Source organism: Platalea leucorodia, assembly GCF_965183815.1.
Source record: "Platalea leucorodia genome assembly, chromosome: 11".
NCBI lineage: Eukaryota > Metazoa > Chordata > Aves > Pelecaniformes > Threskiornithidae > Platalea > Platalea leucorodia.
In genome coordinates, this window is record NC_138833.1 from 14220177 (window position 1) to 14236868 (window position 16692).

Here is a 16692-nt window from a genome sequence, read left to right on the forward strand (position 1 = left end):
CCACCAAATGTTCAGCCACAAATGGGATTTAAAAGGACATTCATACATCAGAAGAACAGGTAAGTTCCAACTTTCATAGTCCTAAAATTCAGAATATATTTTACACATAATCACTCAAAAACCTTAGATGCACTCTAAAGGAAAACTCTCTTCCCATTAATAACGTAAACTACTCCCTCTGTAGCTATCCCTTGGGAACACCTTGATTAAGCAATAAATAAGGAAAAATTTTCAGTAATAACCAAAAGAGGCAACTGATTATACATACTTTATTGCCGGCTCGTCCAGTTCGGCCTGCTCGGTGCACATAATCTTCATAATGGTTGGGACAGCTGTAATTGACCACCAGCATCAACTGTTTTACATCCAAACCCCTTGCTGCTACAGATGTGGCCACCAGAAGTTTGCAAATTCCATTCTTGAAATCATTAATTATGCTGTCCCTGTCATACTGATCGATACCTGAAAGAAACCAGACAAAACAGCTAATTATAAAGCTCTGCTTTGAGCCAAAAGAATTTGTACACAGGTCAAAACACCCTTCAACTTCAAACAACCAAAAGCCTATGCAAATAAAATGTCAATACTTCCACACTTTTAAAGGCAGCATATATTAGCCAGAATAATAAATCTCTTAACAGAGAATAACAGAATAACAAAACTTTTAGTTTTTCCACTACAAAAAGATGTTTTCCCACACCAAGATCCTCAAAAGTTTCTTTAATATGATTTTCTATTTGACTTCTTATATTCAATTGAGACCTCATCTGGAGGCTTTGTCTGTTCTCTAAAGGCAACAGAAATCTCAGAGAACGAGAATATTTTTCCCTCTTCCATTATTGCACTAAGTGAACGGTGGTTTTGTACTTATTGGTTATCGTATTTTTAAGAGCATTATATATAGAAAGTTTTAAAATCCTCTGGGATGGATAATATTCTAGAGATTTCCTCCTCTTGCTACTAAACTACTTCCGTTATATTACTACTTGATGGCAGAAAAGTGAAACAACAGCTGCTATTATTGTGGAATCTCAAATAAAAATATCATATAATACTCCCCCAATGGCATACGCTACTCTACACTAGCAAGTAGTTAGTAATATTCCCTGAGAGGTGTTAACTGTCAGTAACATTCCTGTTGTATAGAGACAAGATTTGGCATCTGATGACATCTCACAGGGAACAACAGAGTAATTACGGAAAACTATCATGTCTATTTCAAATTAAGAGACAAATATCTTTCCCAATTATAAAGCAAAGCCTGCTTAGGAAGAAATAATAATTGAAACTAAGTAACTTCTCTTTGTAACTACTGAATACCAATACTCTAGTTTGGAGTTATTGATATAAATCCTTAAGATTGCAGTTTACCTCCATGAAGAGACAAGCAAGGATAAGAGGCTCTCATTAAATCTTTCAACAACCCATCAGCGTGTTCTTGTTTATCTACAAATATGATAACCGATCCTTTCTCCTGATAGTGCCCCAGTAGCTCCAGTAACTTCAAAAACTTGTTCTCCTCTTCTATGACAATCTGGAAAAAGACAGACAAAAGCAAAGGAGAAAGAATATAAATTGTATCTTAAGTCATTAAACACATTCAGGGTGCGTAAAAATAAAAATCAGGAACAGGAGATGACTTTTTCAGGCTGTTTCCACAGCTAGTTGCAAAGCTGCTGTTCAGCTTAGTGGTATAAAACCAAGTTTTTTAAAAAAGTTATCACATTGCACTTGCAGATTAGGGTGTTAGTTTATTCTGAGTTCACATTTAATAAGGTCACTAAACTTCTAAAAATAAAAGCTCTGTGGGTATATTGGTTTATATTCAATATTACTGGAAATAATGTTTTGCAAGCAAATGAGAAGCTAAGCGAGGCAGATGTACGATACTCACAACATGTTGCTCCACATCAGAACAGACAACACTTCTGCCTCCGACCTGCACTTCTATAGGTTTACTTAAGATTCTACGAGCTAATGCCTCCATAGCTCTGGGAAAAGTAGCAGAGAACATGACAGTCTGACGATCAGGCCTGACGTTGTCTACAATGCGCATAACCTGGTTTAAGAGAATGTTCCCTGTTAATGCCCAAGTGCTGTAACTGAACTTCATACACATACAGAGCTGTCGTCTTTAAAGTCAGCTGGTATCTGCCCTACACACAGACTACCAAACGTTTCTTTACAGATTTGCTTATGGGACCGAGGTGCCAGCATTGAAAGAGGCAAAACTTGCTGGACTCGAAAGGAAGTTGAGTGGCAATATGCAACTCCGCAACAGCCCAGCAAAAATCTTAACACACGCAGCAGAAACCCTACGGCTCAAGAGACGAAATAAGGGAATTTTCCTAATTTTGGAAGACAATATAGCCTGATGATGACTGAAAGAGTCCTGGATGTCCAAAGCTGCCAGCAAGTAATTTGTCACCAAACTTTCCAACATTTTGTTCCTGTCTCCTGCAGGACATTGCCAGGAGACATCAAAGACTACAAGCAGGCTACAACTACTAATGAAAACCTGCATTAAGGGATTACATAGGGCTACAACATGGCCACAAGTATTCAAAACAAGTGTGTAAAAAAAATAGTATATAAAAGAAAAATCTAAGCTATGTAAGAATTTATTGAAAACAAAGCATGTGAGGATAATAGAAAAATTAAAGAGTCAGTTTAAACTGTTGTCTGTATGTAGCACATCTTTTTGAACACTCAATGGCAGTGTAATAATAATGCAGCACTGCAAAATCTTTTAAGTGGAAAATAACATCTTGTGGCAATATCACTCATGTCATTAATTACCTGAGGCTCAAAACCCATGTCAAACATTCTGTCTGCTTCATCAAGTACAACATATGTGACTCTACGGAGATTTGTCACCCGACCTGTGAAAGGAGAGGAAAAAACACATGGGAAACAAAATCAAATGGAAATCTAGTTTCCCTCAGGAATAATTTTTTTAAAATGTTATATAGTCTCACTATCTTCTAACAAAGACATTAATTATTTTTTTTAAAAATTCACTAAATGTGAATTTTATTGTTCTCATTTTAATCACATATACATTCTGGGAAATGTGTAAGTATGCACAAGGCCCTTTATTTTGTCAAACTCTTCTCTTGCATACCATCATAGGGCCAGAAGAACCTGTAAAATTCAGAAAACTGCCCTCGCCAAAACACATCATAAAACTAAGACTGAGATGAAGCAAGGAGCCACATCAGCCATTATCTGACAGCGCCACCTAGAAAAAAACATATTAGAGATTACAGCGCATGTGTGGAAGGCAAAGTCCAGTGCTAACTGTTGCAGCCTCAGAGAAATTCCTTTTATACATATAATCTGTAATGCTTCCTTGGAGCTAGAAATAACTATTTGAGGATAATCATACTAATTCTAGTTGACAGCTAATAATATGCATAAAACAGAGTAAGCAGTCTTTTCAAAATGACTATATAATTAAAACCTACCCAGTAACACGACTAAATTTAAAATTAAGAACCACCCCAAACTCTGGGACAGCTGGAAACAAAATACGTAAGTTGTATATCTGTGAACACTTTGAAATTATGATGGACAGGATAATTAGCACCCTTCCCAAACAAATAGCTAAGAAACTCCCTTTCATGAGAAGGATTTAACTCAAGGATTTAAGAACCATATTCTCAAACGATATAAACATGTGAGCACATTCAGTTCCAAACAACTGTGGAGTGACACTGTCAAACACTCTCAGAATGGAACAGATTTTTCATATTTTCTATAACTATCACTCAGACTTGTGCCTATCGAACTACAGCAGAATTCGGTCCTTTCAGCTTCAGCAAATTCTAGCTGAATCCTCAAATTATTTTTTAGAGATTTAGCGCTGCATTTTTTTAAGATACGGAATTCATACTTAAGAAGCAAAATAAATATTTCTTAAAATCTACATATCTATTTTAAACATCTTAACACTTTCATCCCCAAATAATAACTTCGTAAAATTACTTGGGAACAGCATTAATGTACCTACCTTTGACGATTTAAGTCTTGGAAGCCCAGTTCTATATGTCTTGAAGGTACTTTTTCCACAGAAGTTAAATAATGTCAACAGTTTAGTAGAGGTTTTGATGTGGAATAATTTAATAATAAAACTTTATCTAATAAGCATGCAATGGTTACACTAGGACAAAACCTCTTAAAGCTGCAGTGGCTCAGTTTAATCAATCTGAATATTTGAAGTAAGGTCATTTTTTTTTTACTTTTGAACAATTATTTAGGGAGGGCTTCTTTGTCTGTTTGTTTTTTAAAAACCAACAGATAAAGGCAGTCAGATGCTCTTAAGTAAAAGTGGCTAACTGCTGAGCTACACTAACAATAATAAAGGATCAATGGGCAGACAAAATAAGCAACTGTTACATAACCTTTATCTAAAAGACTTGAAGTTCAAAAATTTGGACCAGCACATTTTAAGTTTAACAATGATAAACATTCTTAGAAACTCTTCAAGAATGTAGTATTTCCTGTCCTCCCAAAAAGTCAAACCAATATATGATTAAACCTATTATTAGTGCTATATATTCTCAATAGCTAGATAGTGCAGCCTGAAGAGATATAAGAAAATTCCATAAGACCATTTATCAAAATACATGATCTTTTGAATTTGTTAGAATTACACAACAAATATAAAAAATTCTCCATAGGAAAAGGTTTTCTACTCACCATTGTTAGCTGCTAACATGTCAATCATACGTCCAGGTGTGCAAACAATAATTTCAGCACCTCTTTTGAGTTCAGCTATCTGATTTTAAAACATAGTAAACAAACTATTAGAGTGGTTTTTTGCTTTGCGTTTGTTTTTTTTTTTTTTAAAAACGTATCACCTTGCAAAAAAGAAAATAACACACACTGTAATACAGCTGTTCTACTATGTAAAGATTTTACTTAGCAATTTGTTTAAGTCTTTGGAAAACTTTGCTTTCCGAAAGAGTAACCTCCAACAACCTAAGTTACTACCACTTGAAGTAGTTACCATGGGGATATGACTTCTATACAGTTAAGGGCCTATTAAAATATCACATGTTATAGCAGGGAAAACTGATACTAAATAAACCATGTTCCATCACAGATGGTCACTCCTGTTGTTTCCATAAATAGGGGGGAGGGAACACAGACAACCCCTTGAAATTAATCTCTGAATTACTCTAATATGCAATATTTGATAATAGAATAAACCAAAGTTAACATTTTCTGGCTTTTGTTATCTTGAGGATAACTCTCATAAAAATATAGCTTCTCAGTAAGTTTCAAACTATCACATCCCACTAATAGTTTAATTGCTGCCACGCTCAGTACATACATAAAAAGATACAGTCTGAAACTTTTAAGGACCATACTTGAGAATTTTCAAGAAGATCAGTATGTTTAAGGCTAAGTTATGTGCAAAAGCTTAAGCTTTTGCATTACTACCATTCATACAGAGAAAATCCATAATGAAGGCTGCAAATGTACTGGATTTATGGGAAAGAGAAAGGAACTAAATTCATTGCAAAAGTAACATTAACTAATAGAGTTCAAGAATTGTTTGACAAGTAAGGTATGTCTTTTGCACACCTGTTCACTGATTCCTGTTCCTCCGTACACACAGACAACTCGAAGCCCAAGTGTCTTTGAGAATTTCTTGCACTCCTTGGTAATCTGCAAAGCCAACTCGCGAGTAGGTGTCATAATGACAGCTGAAAAGCAAAGCATTTTCATCATACATTGTAATGGAAGAGATGATGTTATTTATATAATAAAAATTAATCTTTTGTCATTATGTTCAAAGTAATTCACTTATATGTATTTTTAAAAATGTAATTCAAGAAAAAGAGAGTTCAGACAGTATGAGGATGGGGTAGAACTCTGGTCAAAGTTTCAAAATCAACGGAGTAGGGTCTCCCTTCCAGATATATCAACATGCGAGTGCTCTTGAAACAACATTAGATAGCACAGTGATCACAAACAACATTAAACAGCATGGTGATCATTAACTAAAGTTAAAAAAAGCCACTCAGTAACGGACATCAGTAAGTAAGCATTCCTCCCTATAACCAAGAGAAGAACTGAAGACCCTTCTAAAGCATATGCTTGAGTTTTTCTTTATTTAAATAGCAATTTTGAAAATAAAAGCTTTGTACCTATGGGACCTTCTCCTTCTTCTAATGCTCTCTGATCCATAATGTGTCTGAACATGGGCAACAGAAATGCAATAGTTTTTCCGCTTCCTGTTTTAGCAATGCCAATCAAATCACGTCCATTCATAATTGCTGGGATAGCCTGGGTTTGAATGGGAGTGGGCTTTTCATAGCCATGTCTTAAAGAAAGGAAAAAAAGATATTTTAAGAATGAAATAGGATTTGACAGATGTGAATCACAGTCATGCCAAAAAAAATTTGCATATTCATATTTACATATACATGTCAGTGCCATTCAAAAAAACACAGCTTAAAAATGAGCAGCAAAAGCATGATACACATGGCAGAGGGAACAGTTCGTAACAATAATGCAATAGTGAGTGATAAACACTCTGATGACTGTATATGTGACATCTACAAACATGGACATGGTGCATTATGCAACAAAGAAAAAGGTATTTCTCATAAACATACGATAGAACACTGAGCAAAATCAAGCATGATATAGTTTATAAAGTGCTTGCTTACTTTTTGAGGGCAGTGAGAATCTTCATGGAAATACCACACTGTACCCAGGTTTTTATTGGTTTGGGGCAGCCTTTTCCCTTGACTGTAATTCCCTCCAACTCCAGCCTGTACACATTCACCTCTGAAATAGAGTTTGCATTTTACAGAGTCAAACTTGACACTCCTCTACTACCTTGATCAACACAGTCTTGATCTGTCCCTGAACATGAAACACTAATTTTGTCACCACCAGAAAAACAGCTTTTAGCCTGTTATGCAAGGACTCAGGTAAATTTTTCAAACAAACCCTCATATATAATTATATGAAGTTTTCAATAATAGCAATCTCACTGATTCGGTGTTTTTCTATACCAAGGTGCTCCAAACACTCTTTATATTCCAAAGGAATTTGCTGTTTCTTCACACATCAGAATCTGTCATTATTTTTATTAATAGTACCCAAGGTGTTCTGGTTGTATTTGTCCTTACCTTCTTGAGTCATTTTAGCTAGTTCTGGTACTTCAACATAGAAGTTTTTCCTAAAAGGTTCATATTCTATCTTTCCATGATCCACTGGTTCTAGCAGCTTTCTCTGCTTGGTCTGATAACCAGTCAGGGCAGTCTGAAGATCAACTTCCTCCTCTTCTGAGGAATACTGTATAGATGATAATTTGTGTGTAAATTAGTACGAATAGTATTCCAAGGCACTCTGGTTTTTCATTTATAGAGGAACTTTACTCAGAAGCAACAGTTACTCCTTACCCTATTAGGCCAGATACTGAAAACCCACTCTCAGTTTAAGAGTCCCAATTATTCTTTCATCTATTTCTTTCATGCTTCTCCCAAACCTTAACTTTCACTGTGTTCCGTATCACTTCCATGACTTTATGAATACAAACTACCAGCCTTGTCATTCAGAAATAATCACTGCCATACAACAGAAATAGTAAGAGGAAAATAATAAGAAAAAAATTGTCCTGCTGCAGTCACAGTTCTGACAGACACACCCAACTCAGCTGTAAACTAGTCGAGTACTACTAACACTGGAACTGCAGCAACAGAGAGCTTAGCATGACCTAGCTGAGCTACAGTGCTAGCAGGGTATCCAGTCTACAACTTGGGCAAGGCTGTCTCTCTAAGACCTCCCGGACAGCAACATACCCATACCCTTAACAACTATTCAGCCCTATAACGCCACACACCACCACATTAAGTACTCAGTATTCCTGTTCTCCTGAAAACACTTTATGATGGCAGTTTGGACACAGAAGAGTAATTCTGAGAAGTTCAGGTCCAAGCACTGAGCCAGATGGCTCTATGAGAATCCCAGAGCACTGTTCAGTTACAATTCAATATCCATACTGATCTGCCACTGCTCAACATGCAACAAATCGCACACTGTAAAGACTACAGGCAGATCTACCAGTTCATCGAACCCACATCCAGAGAGGGCAGCTGACATTTATCTACTTGTACCACCTCCTCCTACTAAAACACATTTGTTATTTACAGCCAGTGTAACAGAAAATGCTTATAAATTTGGTTTCGGGTGCTGTCAACTAGAACACATGACTTGGCATAGCATTTTGTGGCCCTAGGGAGAATCAAACTCCTTTCTACTGTTTCCTAAACTGTAAAATGAGAACATCCATCTCTCACTTGTCCTAAAAGAGATGTCTCATTATGATTTATGAAGTGTTTTGAGATCCATAACTTACAGGTGTTTTGGAAATTAATATATTTATACTTACAAAGAAATTCAGCAGATATGTAACACACAAACCCCATTTTTTTCAGATTAGATACATGCAACTGAACACGCAGACTGAGCAGCTGCATATCTAAACACTCTGTACTAGCTCGCGGGTCATTCACGCACAGCATCACCAGGACTGCCTGCCCCATTTCAGTAACATGAACACGAGAACTGAACACACGCTACATGTGACACACACCAGCCTACTCGTATTAAGAACAATTACAAAGCCAGACAACCTGATGCACTCATTCAGTTCTCATCTGTACAACGCTGCCTCTGAACAATAAAGCTGTGATGGCGATTTCTGAAAAAAATCCTACAAGTAACAAGACACTGTGTAAGATCAAAAATCTCGTGACCATGGTTCTGCAACTTAAATAACTAACTGTTTATCTCCTAGAAGATGGAAAAAACCCCGGACTATCCTCATTCTCATGCCTCTTGTAAGAGGCACATTGCCTTTTCATAGTAGAAATACAAGACACTTCCATTACCTCCATTGCATCTTGGTCATTCTCCATGAGCTCCCCTTTCTTCTTCTCTGACTCTGCAGCTGCCTTTTTGGTTGTCACCACAGTTACTACCTTGGTAACAGTTGGTCCGGATTTCTACAAAAACAGTTAAGAAAAATTATTGCGCTATCATATAAAACAAAAACCATACTGTATAAAATATAGAGAATATCTGTATTTCTGAATGCATTGTGTTGGATTTTTTTTTACTTCCTTCAGTGAAATTTGATCAGAATAATGCTTGATAAAACAGCCCGATAAAAACACCAGGAAATTAAAGTTAAGGCAAACAGGCATTAAGTGCATCTAACTTACTTCTTGCTTTTTTGCATTCCCCCCCCCTTTTTTTTTCAAAGCCATTTTGGTATTAAAACACAAAGCTATTTTTAAAAGACAAAGATAAGAAATAAGTGGTCTTACCTTTTCACTCCCACCTCCCCCTTTCACACTTCTCATATTGAACTTCTTGACTTCTTCTTTTACTTCTTCCATATAAGCATCCAAAGGATCTAACTCTTCATCTTCAACCTCATTGCCTTCTTTTTCTCCTTCTGCAGTTTCCTCTTCATCATCTAAGACAAGCAAGAAAGATGGGAATAAAACAGACAAGGAAAGAGAAAAGTGCTCAGGTGTGTTACAGTATTAGTCTACTCAAATAATGACAGTCCAGTTTTATTACTCATTTTTCCTCATGCAAATCTCTCCAGTTTGTTAATCTCAATTGTATCTTAAACCATGTGTAGCCATGACCAGATTCAGGCTTTTTTATTTTATAGTTCACATTCTGAAAAGTAATTAAACGCTTTAAAGATAATGTAATAAAAATATTATTAGGAACAAAAGTATTTTAACTGTTATATATAAAAAGTTAAATACCATCATCATCTTCTAAACTCCATTTTTTCCCCTGTTTCATCTCTTCGATTTCTTTTTTCAGTTCTCCTATGTTTTCCATAGCCTTCTTGCGTTGTTCTTCCCTCCATTTCTCCACTCTTTCTTTTCGTTTTCTCATTTCTTCTTCTAGTTTGTTCTGATCAAAATTCTACGATAGAAAACAATGACATAGTGAAAATTAATGGCCACTGGCTTTAGCCTATGCTTCTTCAAACAAATATAACTGTTGTGTGAGCATGCTATAGAAGACTGGACATCCACAAACTTATCACAACAGAACTAAATGAAAAATACTAACATCAACTGTAACATTTTCAAGTAAGAAATGCAGTTAACTATTTTATTTTTCATTATAGTAGCTGGTACATAATTTTTAAGATAATAGCGAATTAAACTTTCCTTTATTTACTAGAAAAAAAATATTGTAACTCACACCAGTGAGTTGGAGTCACTAGTCCTTCTAGTACAAAAGCCTGTGACTGGCTTATGTCTGGAGAGCCCTCACTGAGAGTGCAGCCGCTATTAACAAGGAAGGGTTAGTAACAATCTGCTGGTTTAGAAGAGTTAGCTAAAACTGCTAGCTTGGGAGTTCTTCATCTAGGCACATCTTTTCATGTCATGGAATAAGGCAAACTGAGCTTCCCTCTCCCTTTGTTCTTTGATTCCTGCCTGGGTCCAGAGGCAAAAAAAAAAATTTCAGCTCCCCTACTGACACCTAATATGTGAAAAATGAGAGATCCTTCACGCTTGTCTGTGGTTTGCAGTCTAAGCAGTTCAAAATCTTGAACTGAGAAGAATGTTTCTTCTGCCAAGAACTGGAAGCATACCCTGTGACAGGACTCTGTGTTACCAAAGAGAATACTCTCTCATTCAGTGGGGATTTTGTCTAGCTCTAAGAACAGGTTTTCTTTTGTTAATGCAGTAATCTATGGCTAACTTAATTCCTGGTTTAAATTCTGTCTTTTAAATTTATAAGTGTTAAAGGGTTCTACCTCAGTGGCCACGGTATTTGTGGTAGCATCTTTATCCTTCTCTTCTTCTTTGTCGTCTTTGTCTTTTTTCTTTTCTTTGGAAACTTCTACACCTTCTGTTTTTTCTTTAGATCTTGATCTGAAAGGTAAGATCAAAGATTTCTTAGAACATTTCAGCTTTTCTCAGGGCAGGATTACACGTGCTGTATAGAAACAGAACTACAAACACCCTGTGCAGGTTTATGTTTTCAAATACCTTACAAAGCACACTGACTCCCAGAGAATCTTTCTGTTCAGTGGAAATATTCCCTTTAACTACCAGAAATGCATAATCTATTGCAATCCACTGATTCACATGCTTTGGTTCTGTTCTTCTTATTTCCTTACAGGGGGAAGTTGTGGACTTCAGTTCCAGAACACTTACAATTGATACTCTGGTGGTTCTGTAGTTTATTTTACACCCCCTTGAAGACAGCAGTTAGAAAAGAGATACTAAAAATTTCCTGTTTGTTGAATTTCTACAGAAAGGTAAAGTGATGCAGCATCTTGCCATGGAAGTCTGAACATCCCCCTGAGCATACAGTATGGGCTGAAAGACATAAAAACACCTCTCCCTGGGAAAAGCTACTTATGTAACTCAAATGTAGCGTGCAGACTTGCATTTAATACAAAACTCATTTATCACAGATTTTATTATCCTTACTTGTTTCCAATTAAAAAAAAAGAAACAAAAAAGCATCCAAACCAAACATGTGCTAACTCATGATAATAAATGTAAAATTCACTTTAGCCAATTAAATCTCATTAAGCCTTTTTCATTGGGCTATTCTAATACAAACCATGCGCTTATTCCAGAAGACTTTGTGATTCCAGCTTCTCACAATTTCTAGATTGTCATCAACCTGCTTATTCTTTATACAGACTGCTGTTACAACTTAGGAACTCCCCACTCATTTTACAGTATAGCATGATTATATGCTGTTTGTAATTATATCTGAAAATTCCATTATAATATACTTAAAAATACATGACCTGTAGTAAGTTTTTATACATTTCTGAAGTCAACATCTAAAAGAGTTCAAGGGTCACCTCTTTACGAAGTCTATTTACTGGACAGTTTATTCAACTGTAAACCCCTAAGACTAGTACCTGTCAAATCCATATTGACTGCAGCACAAAGCACACCCACAGAATTCAACAAACAGCAGATAAACAGGCTTTACCAAAGCAGACTTCTTGAGCTTCTATATATTTTATTTTATATTTTATATATACATTTTTTTCTATATATTTTATTTTTCTCCACAAATATAATTAAAAAAGCAGATTCCAAACTTCATTGGCTTACATTCTTTAGAACACTTTTTGTGTAAAGAATGGATGAAACATTGAGCTCAGGTACAATCAGTGGCACTTACAACATTTTAGAAATTCCTGTTATAGATGTTACCACAATGCCGTTTATAGATCCCTTGCTACTACTGTACCTGTATTTTTTTAAAGCCCTGTATGCTTCCAAAGAAATAAGTGCTTTATCTGAGAAAAAAATGATATAGCGCATCACTGAGAACACTGCACTGAAACAAATCTGGTAACTAGAACTTACTATTCTCCAGTAATTTACAAGTTTAAAGAAAGTTATACTTCAATGTAATGCTTGTGCTAGAGAGCACCTGTACTTTATTAATTCGGGCATATGTAGTGGGACACAAAACATTACTTATTGATACTGGAACCTGAGATAACAAAGAAGCACTACAGAACTTTCAGAATGAAGTTCAGTCTTAACTTTAAAGTTAACTGCGTTTTTTAGCTGCCACAACTTGGATCTTCTTCTTCTACAGAAACGCTCTCACAACAAACTGCATTAGACACATTAAGCAATAGGAAAAGATCGTAACAGTACACTCACAGAATATTCTCTTTGTTCTACAAACGAAAGCTTTGCATAGTTTTGCCTGATGATTCCCTTCATGCTACCAATAGTTTTACGATGTTTTATCACTATGACATTGATTGTAACCAGAGAACACAAATACCTGTTTTCTGTTTTCCTGTTCTTGCTTGGACTGGAGGATCGAGACCGTCTACCTCTACTTCTGCTTCTAGAGCGCCTTCTCTCTCGGCTCCGGGATCTTCTTCTCTCTCGGCTCCGTTCCCTTTCTCTACTTCTTGAACGTCTGCCACAGAACAAAATTGTATTAATTTAGCACGTGATCATAGTATAATTTTAGCCTGCTACCGAGGAACAGGTTGTAAAAAAAATTCAACAATCAAGACCACTAAGAGCTTACAAACTCCAGCACCAGCAGCTAGAAACCATTTAATAGGCAAAAACATTAAGCATAGTAACATCTACCATGAACAACAGCAAAGTAACTAATTATAGAGGAAGAACATCAATATTCAGATGACAGGCATTTTTATCTACTTTGATTGGAACTGATAAGTCATACCTTTGACGCTTTCTGTCACGCGATCGAGACCTTCTCTTGTCCCTACTGCGTGACCTCTCGCGTCTACGTTCTCTATCTCTACTTCTAGAGCGCCTGTCTTCTCCACGTTTTCCTCTTTTGTCAGATGGAGAGCGACTTCTAGAACGGCTACCAGACCGTCCACGTGACGCAGAGCGCTTCCGATAATGCCTGCATCATAAATTCACAAAAAAAGATGAATATGAGTGTGAGAATAATTTGCAGTTAAAAGGTATTTGTCATAATTAGGAGGACAGGCCAAAAAGAATTATTTATCTTAATTTCTTGAACTTTTTAAATTTCTAAACATTTGTAATCATCTTGCCACACTGACTAATATATGAATACTCCTAACGATGCTGAAGTTAGAGGGATTACTTGATCATGGTTTTGTTTTGGTTTTAGAGTACTACAACAAGCACATCATGAGAATACTAGAACGTCAAGAAAAATTTCCTTTTTAGAAATCCACTGATTTCCATTATACATAGGAAAAGACGAAGACTCTTTGAAGCTATCTCAAAATTTGTCGAACAAATAAAACTGTTTTTGTTGCTTTTTATACAATACATAATTTTTATCCAGGTAAGCTAGGTAAATTATACCTCTGCTCAAAGCTGTCAGACTGCAATTAAAGAAACATAAAACCCTGAGCGTGCGCGACACAGGTCAATGCCTTTACGATAGTGACTTCAAAAGAAATTCTGTAACATCATCAAACATCAAAACAGAAGCTTTAAGAAGTTAGCAAGGCTTGAGGGGTGTGTGATGGGAGATGGAAGTCTCCTTTTCTCCCCTCATTAATGCTCAGTTATCCCAAGCAGGCTGTGGGAGAGAGTAGGGCCAGGAATTCTCTAGGAAACTCTTCAGCTGAGTGTACAAGTCACAGAGGGACCTCAACCGTGACCATTTCCTCTTCTTCCAATTCCCAATTTTCAGTCACCAAGCCAAAATAATTCCCTTGTTCACGCTCCTGTAGCCCAGGACCCACAGACCCTTTCTCCTGACAAGCCTAGTAGCCAGGCTTGGGAAGCAGGAGGAAGCAGAGAAGGCAAGACTTCAAGCCCCCCACCTTCTTCCTTCCCTTCCGTCACTGCCACATAGGGTTATATTACAACAGTATCAGCACTAAAAATATATAGTTTATTTCAGCACCTTGGTATATTTAGGTACCACGAACATTTGGAATCGGTACAGTAGCAGCATGATATCCTTATACTGCCTATCAGCAGTATAACTGAATGCAAAGAACATCTGTCAGCATTAGATATCTCCAATTTCTCTCCCATCTCTGTCACAAAATGCCACAGGATCTGCTCCATACTTCCTCCTTTGTCATCTTTTAGTTTTAGAAAATGAAAGATTTTTTTAAAATTTTCCTCTACAGTGTGCAATAAAGCTGAATATATGATTTCAGGCTTCAAAACCCTAGTCTGACGAACAGTTCTTTACATCAACTCCAGCACGTGCAGCCCACCCCACCCATCTCCACCCACCACTCACTCTCACTCTCTTACCCTTTCTTCACTTTTAAAACTTTTTGTAGGTATTAAACCAGAAAATTAATACAAGTTTAAACTCACTTTTAACATTATTTTTAGCCCAAGCAGAAAAAACTTGTCACAATCAGAAGAGAAGCTGTACTGTGATAAGCAAGGGAGTCCTGCTAGCTTGAGTTCCAGCAGTTTGGCACTCAGCTCCCAGGAGATTTTGCAGCCTGAGTCTCTAACGGTGTCCTGTTGGCAACAACTGCTGCCCTAGCTGGTTTGAAACTAATTTAGACAGATCTATGGGAGTACCCAGCTCTTCACTGAATCACTAATTTGAACACAAACCAGCTGTTAGGATTTTGACTCATCTGCCTCTCTCAGTATAAATCTGTTAGGGATCTAGGAAGCTGTTACAGTGTAGGGACAACTGCATGCGGGGACTATTGTGTCACAGTTTTAGTGTTAAAATCTGATGGCTAGATTAAACTAGGAAACAGAGACATATGCCACAACAGTACTTGCAAATATGGAGTTGGTTTAAAGCCTGATAGGTGTGAGCAGCTCCAAACCATCTGGCAGCACAGGCTTGACCCGAAACGCACAAAGTACACGATCACATTACTGCTGAGTTGGTTACAAGACCTAATCAGGTGTTTATGCAAGCTACGAGAGGACATGAAAGATATGTGATCCCGCCTAAACTTAAAAAGAACCAGGAAAAACGTCTAATCCAGGTAAAAAAGCCTACCCGGCTGATTATGCCACCGCTGTTATTCCAGAGCAAGCCAGCGCAGGCCGGGCGGGCTCGGGGAGGCTCGGGGGTTCGTGCACCCCGCACCCAAGGCCACGCAGCGCACCGGGCGCTCGCGCCCGCGGCCCCCGCGCAGAGCCCTAACGCGCCGCCGGGCCCGGACGCGCGGCGCCGGCTCCTCAGGGCGGCGGAGGGGGCCGGCAGCTGCCGGGGCAGCGCGGCCGCTCCTCGCAGCGCCTCCACGGGGCCCCGAAGCCCGGCCCCTCGCCCCGAGCCACCCAGCCGTGCGCTCGGAGCCAGCCCCTCGCTCCCGCGCCGGGCCCGGCCCCGGGGCCTGCCCTGGCGGCCCGCCGCGGCCCTCAGCGCGCCCGCCGCCGCCCTTTGTTCCCCCCACGCCGCCGCCCGCACCGCGCCGCCACCCGAGGCAGCCGCGAGCTGCGACGCGGGCCGGGCCGGCCGTGGCGGCGGCGCCCCCGCTGCCCTCACCTGGACTCCCGGCCCATGGCGGCGGCGGCGGCGCGGTCCCTGCGCTAGACGGCGGCGGCCATTCCGCGCCCCAGCGCCCGGGACGACGAGAGGCGCGGCGGGAAGCTGCCGCCCCCCGCTTCCTGCCCGCCGCCCGCCTGCGGCGCCCCCTGGCGGCCGGAGGGCGCAGCGCCCCAAAACGGGCAGCGCCCCAAAACGGGCAGCAACGGGCAGGGCCCAAAACGGGCAGCAACGGGCAACTGCCCGCGCAAAGGGCTCAGCCCCGGCCTTGCTGCCCAGCCCTGGCGGGATTCCCGGTGCAAGGTGCCCGCCACGCACCACAGCCCTCGTCCCGAGCCAGGACAAACCGCCAAGGAAGGGGGTAACAAATATACTTTTAATAGAAAACAACCAGTTTGGCAATAAACATTAAATAGAATTATGTACATGAACAGAGATAAGTTAAAAATGGACTAAAAGGGATTCATTTCTTGACCAAAGGGGAAGAGGCGTCCTTGAGCACGAGCCCTCCTGACGCCGTGCCCGCTCACCCAAGGGCAGGGAGGCTTCCCCCAGCCCACCTCGAGGTCACCGGACAAAAACCAGCATTTACGGGCTGAAAAGCTCCAGGCCAGGTCTCGCAGCAAGATTTCTTTGAGAAGAAAACCCGTTTCCTCGCATACAAGGACAGTGCAAGGGGTTGAGTGAACGTAC

General features: G+C 39.2%; 1 protein-coding gene across 2 annotated transcripts in view; it reads right to left on the reverse strand.

Annotated features, from left to right (window-relative positions):
* Positions 1–16118, reverse strand: part of DDX46 (DEAD-box helicase 46) — a 24116-nt gene extending 7998 nt beyond the window's left edge. For both annotated transcript variants that reach the window (XM_082323893.1, XM_082323894.1), the window contains exons 1-16: positions 16000–16118; positions 13255–13443; positions 12838–12978; positions 10820–10937; positions 9810–9975; positions 9354–9505; positions 8916–9029; positions 7152–7317; positions 6684–6804; positions 6159–6334; positions 5593–5714; positions 4702–4780; positions 2800–2882; positions 1895–2059; positions 1372–1534; positions 269–462 (exon numbers count right to left, since the gene is read on the reverse strand). In XM_082323893.1, coding sequence (XP_082180019.1) covers positions 269–462; positions 1372–1534; positions 1895–2059; positions 2800–2882; positions 4702–4780; positions 5593–5714; positions 6159–6334; positions 6684–6804; positions 7152–7317; positions 8916–9029; positions 9354–9505; positions 9810–9975; positions 10820–10937; positions 12838–12978; positions 13255–13443; positions 16000–16016 — 2166 coding nt within the window. In that variant the 5' untranslated portion in view covers positions 16017–16118. The remainder of the gene's footprint in view (positions 1–268; positions 463–1371; positions 1535–1894; positions 2060–2799; positions 2883–4701; positions 4781–5592; positions 5715–6158; positions 6335–6683; positions 6805–7151; positions 7318–8915; positions 9030–9353; positions 9506–9809; positions 9976–10819; positions 10938–12837; positions 12979–13254; positions 13444–15999) is intronic.
* Positions 16119–16692: the final 574 nt, after the last annotated feature.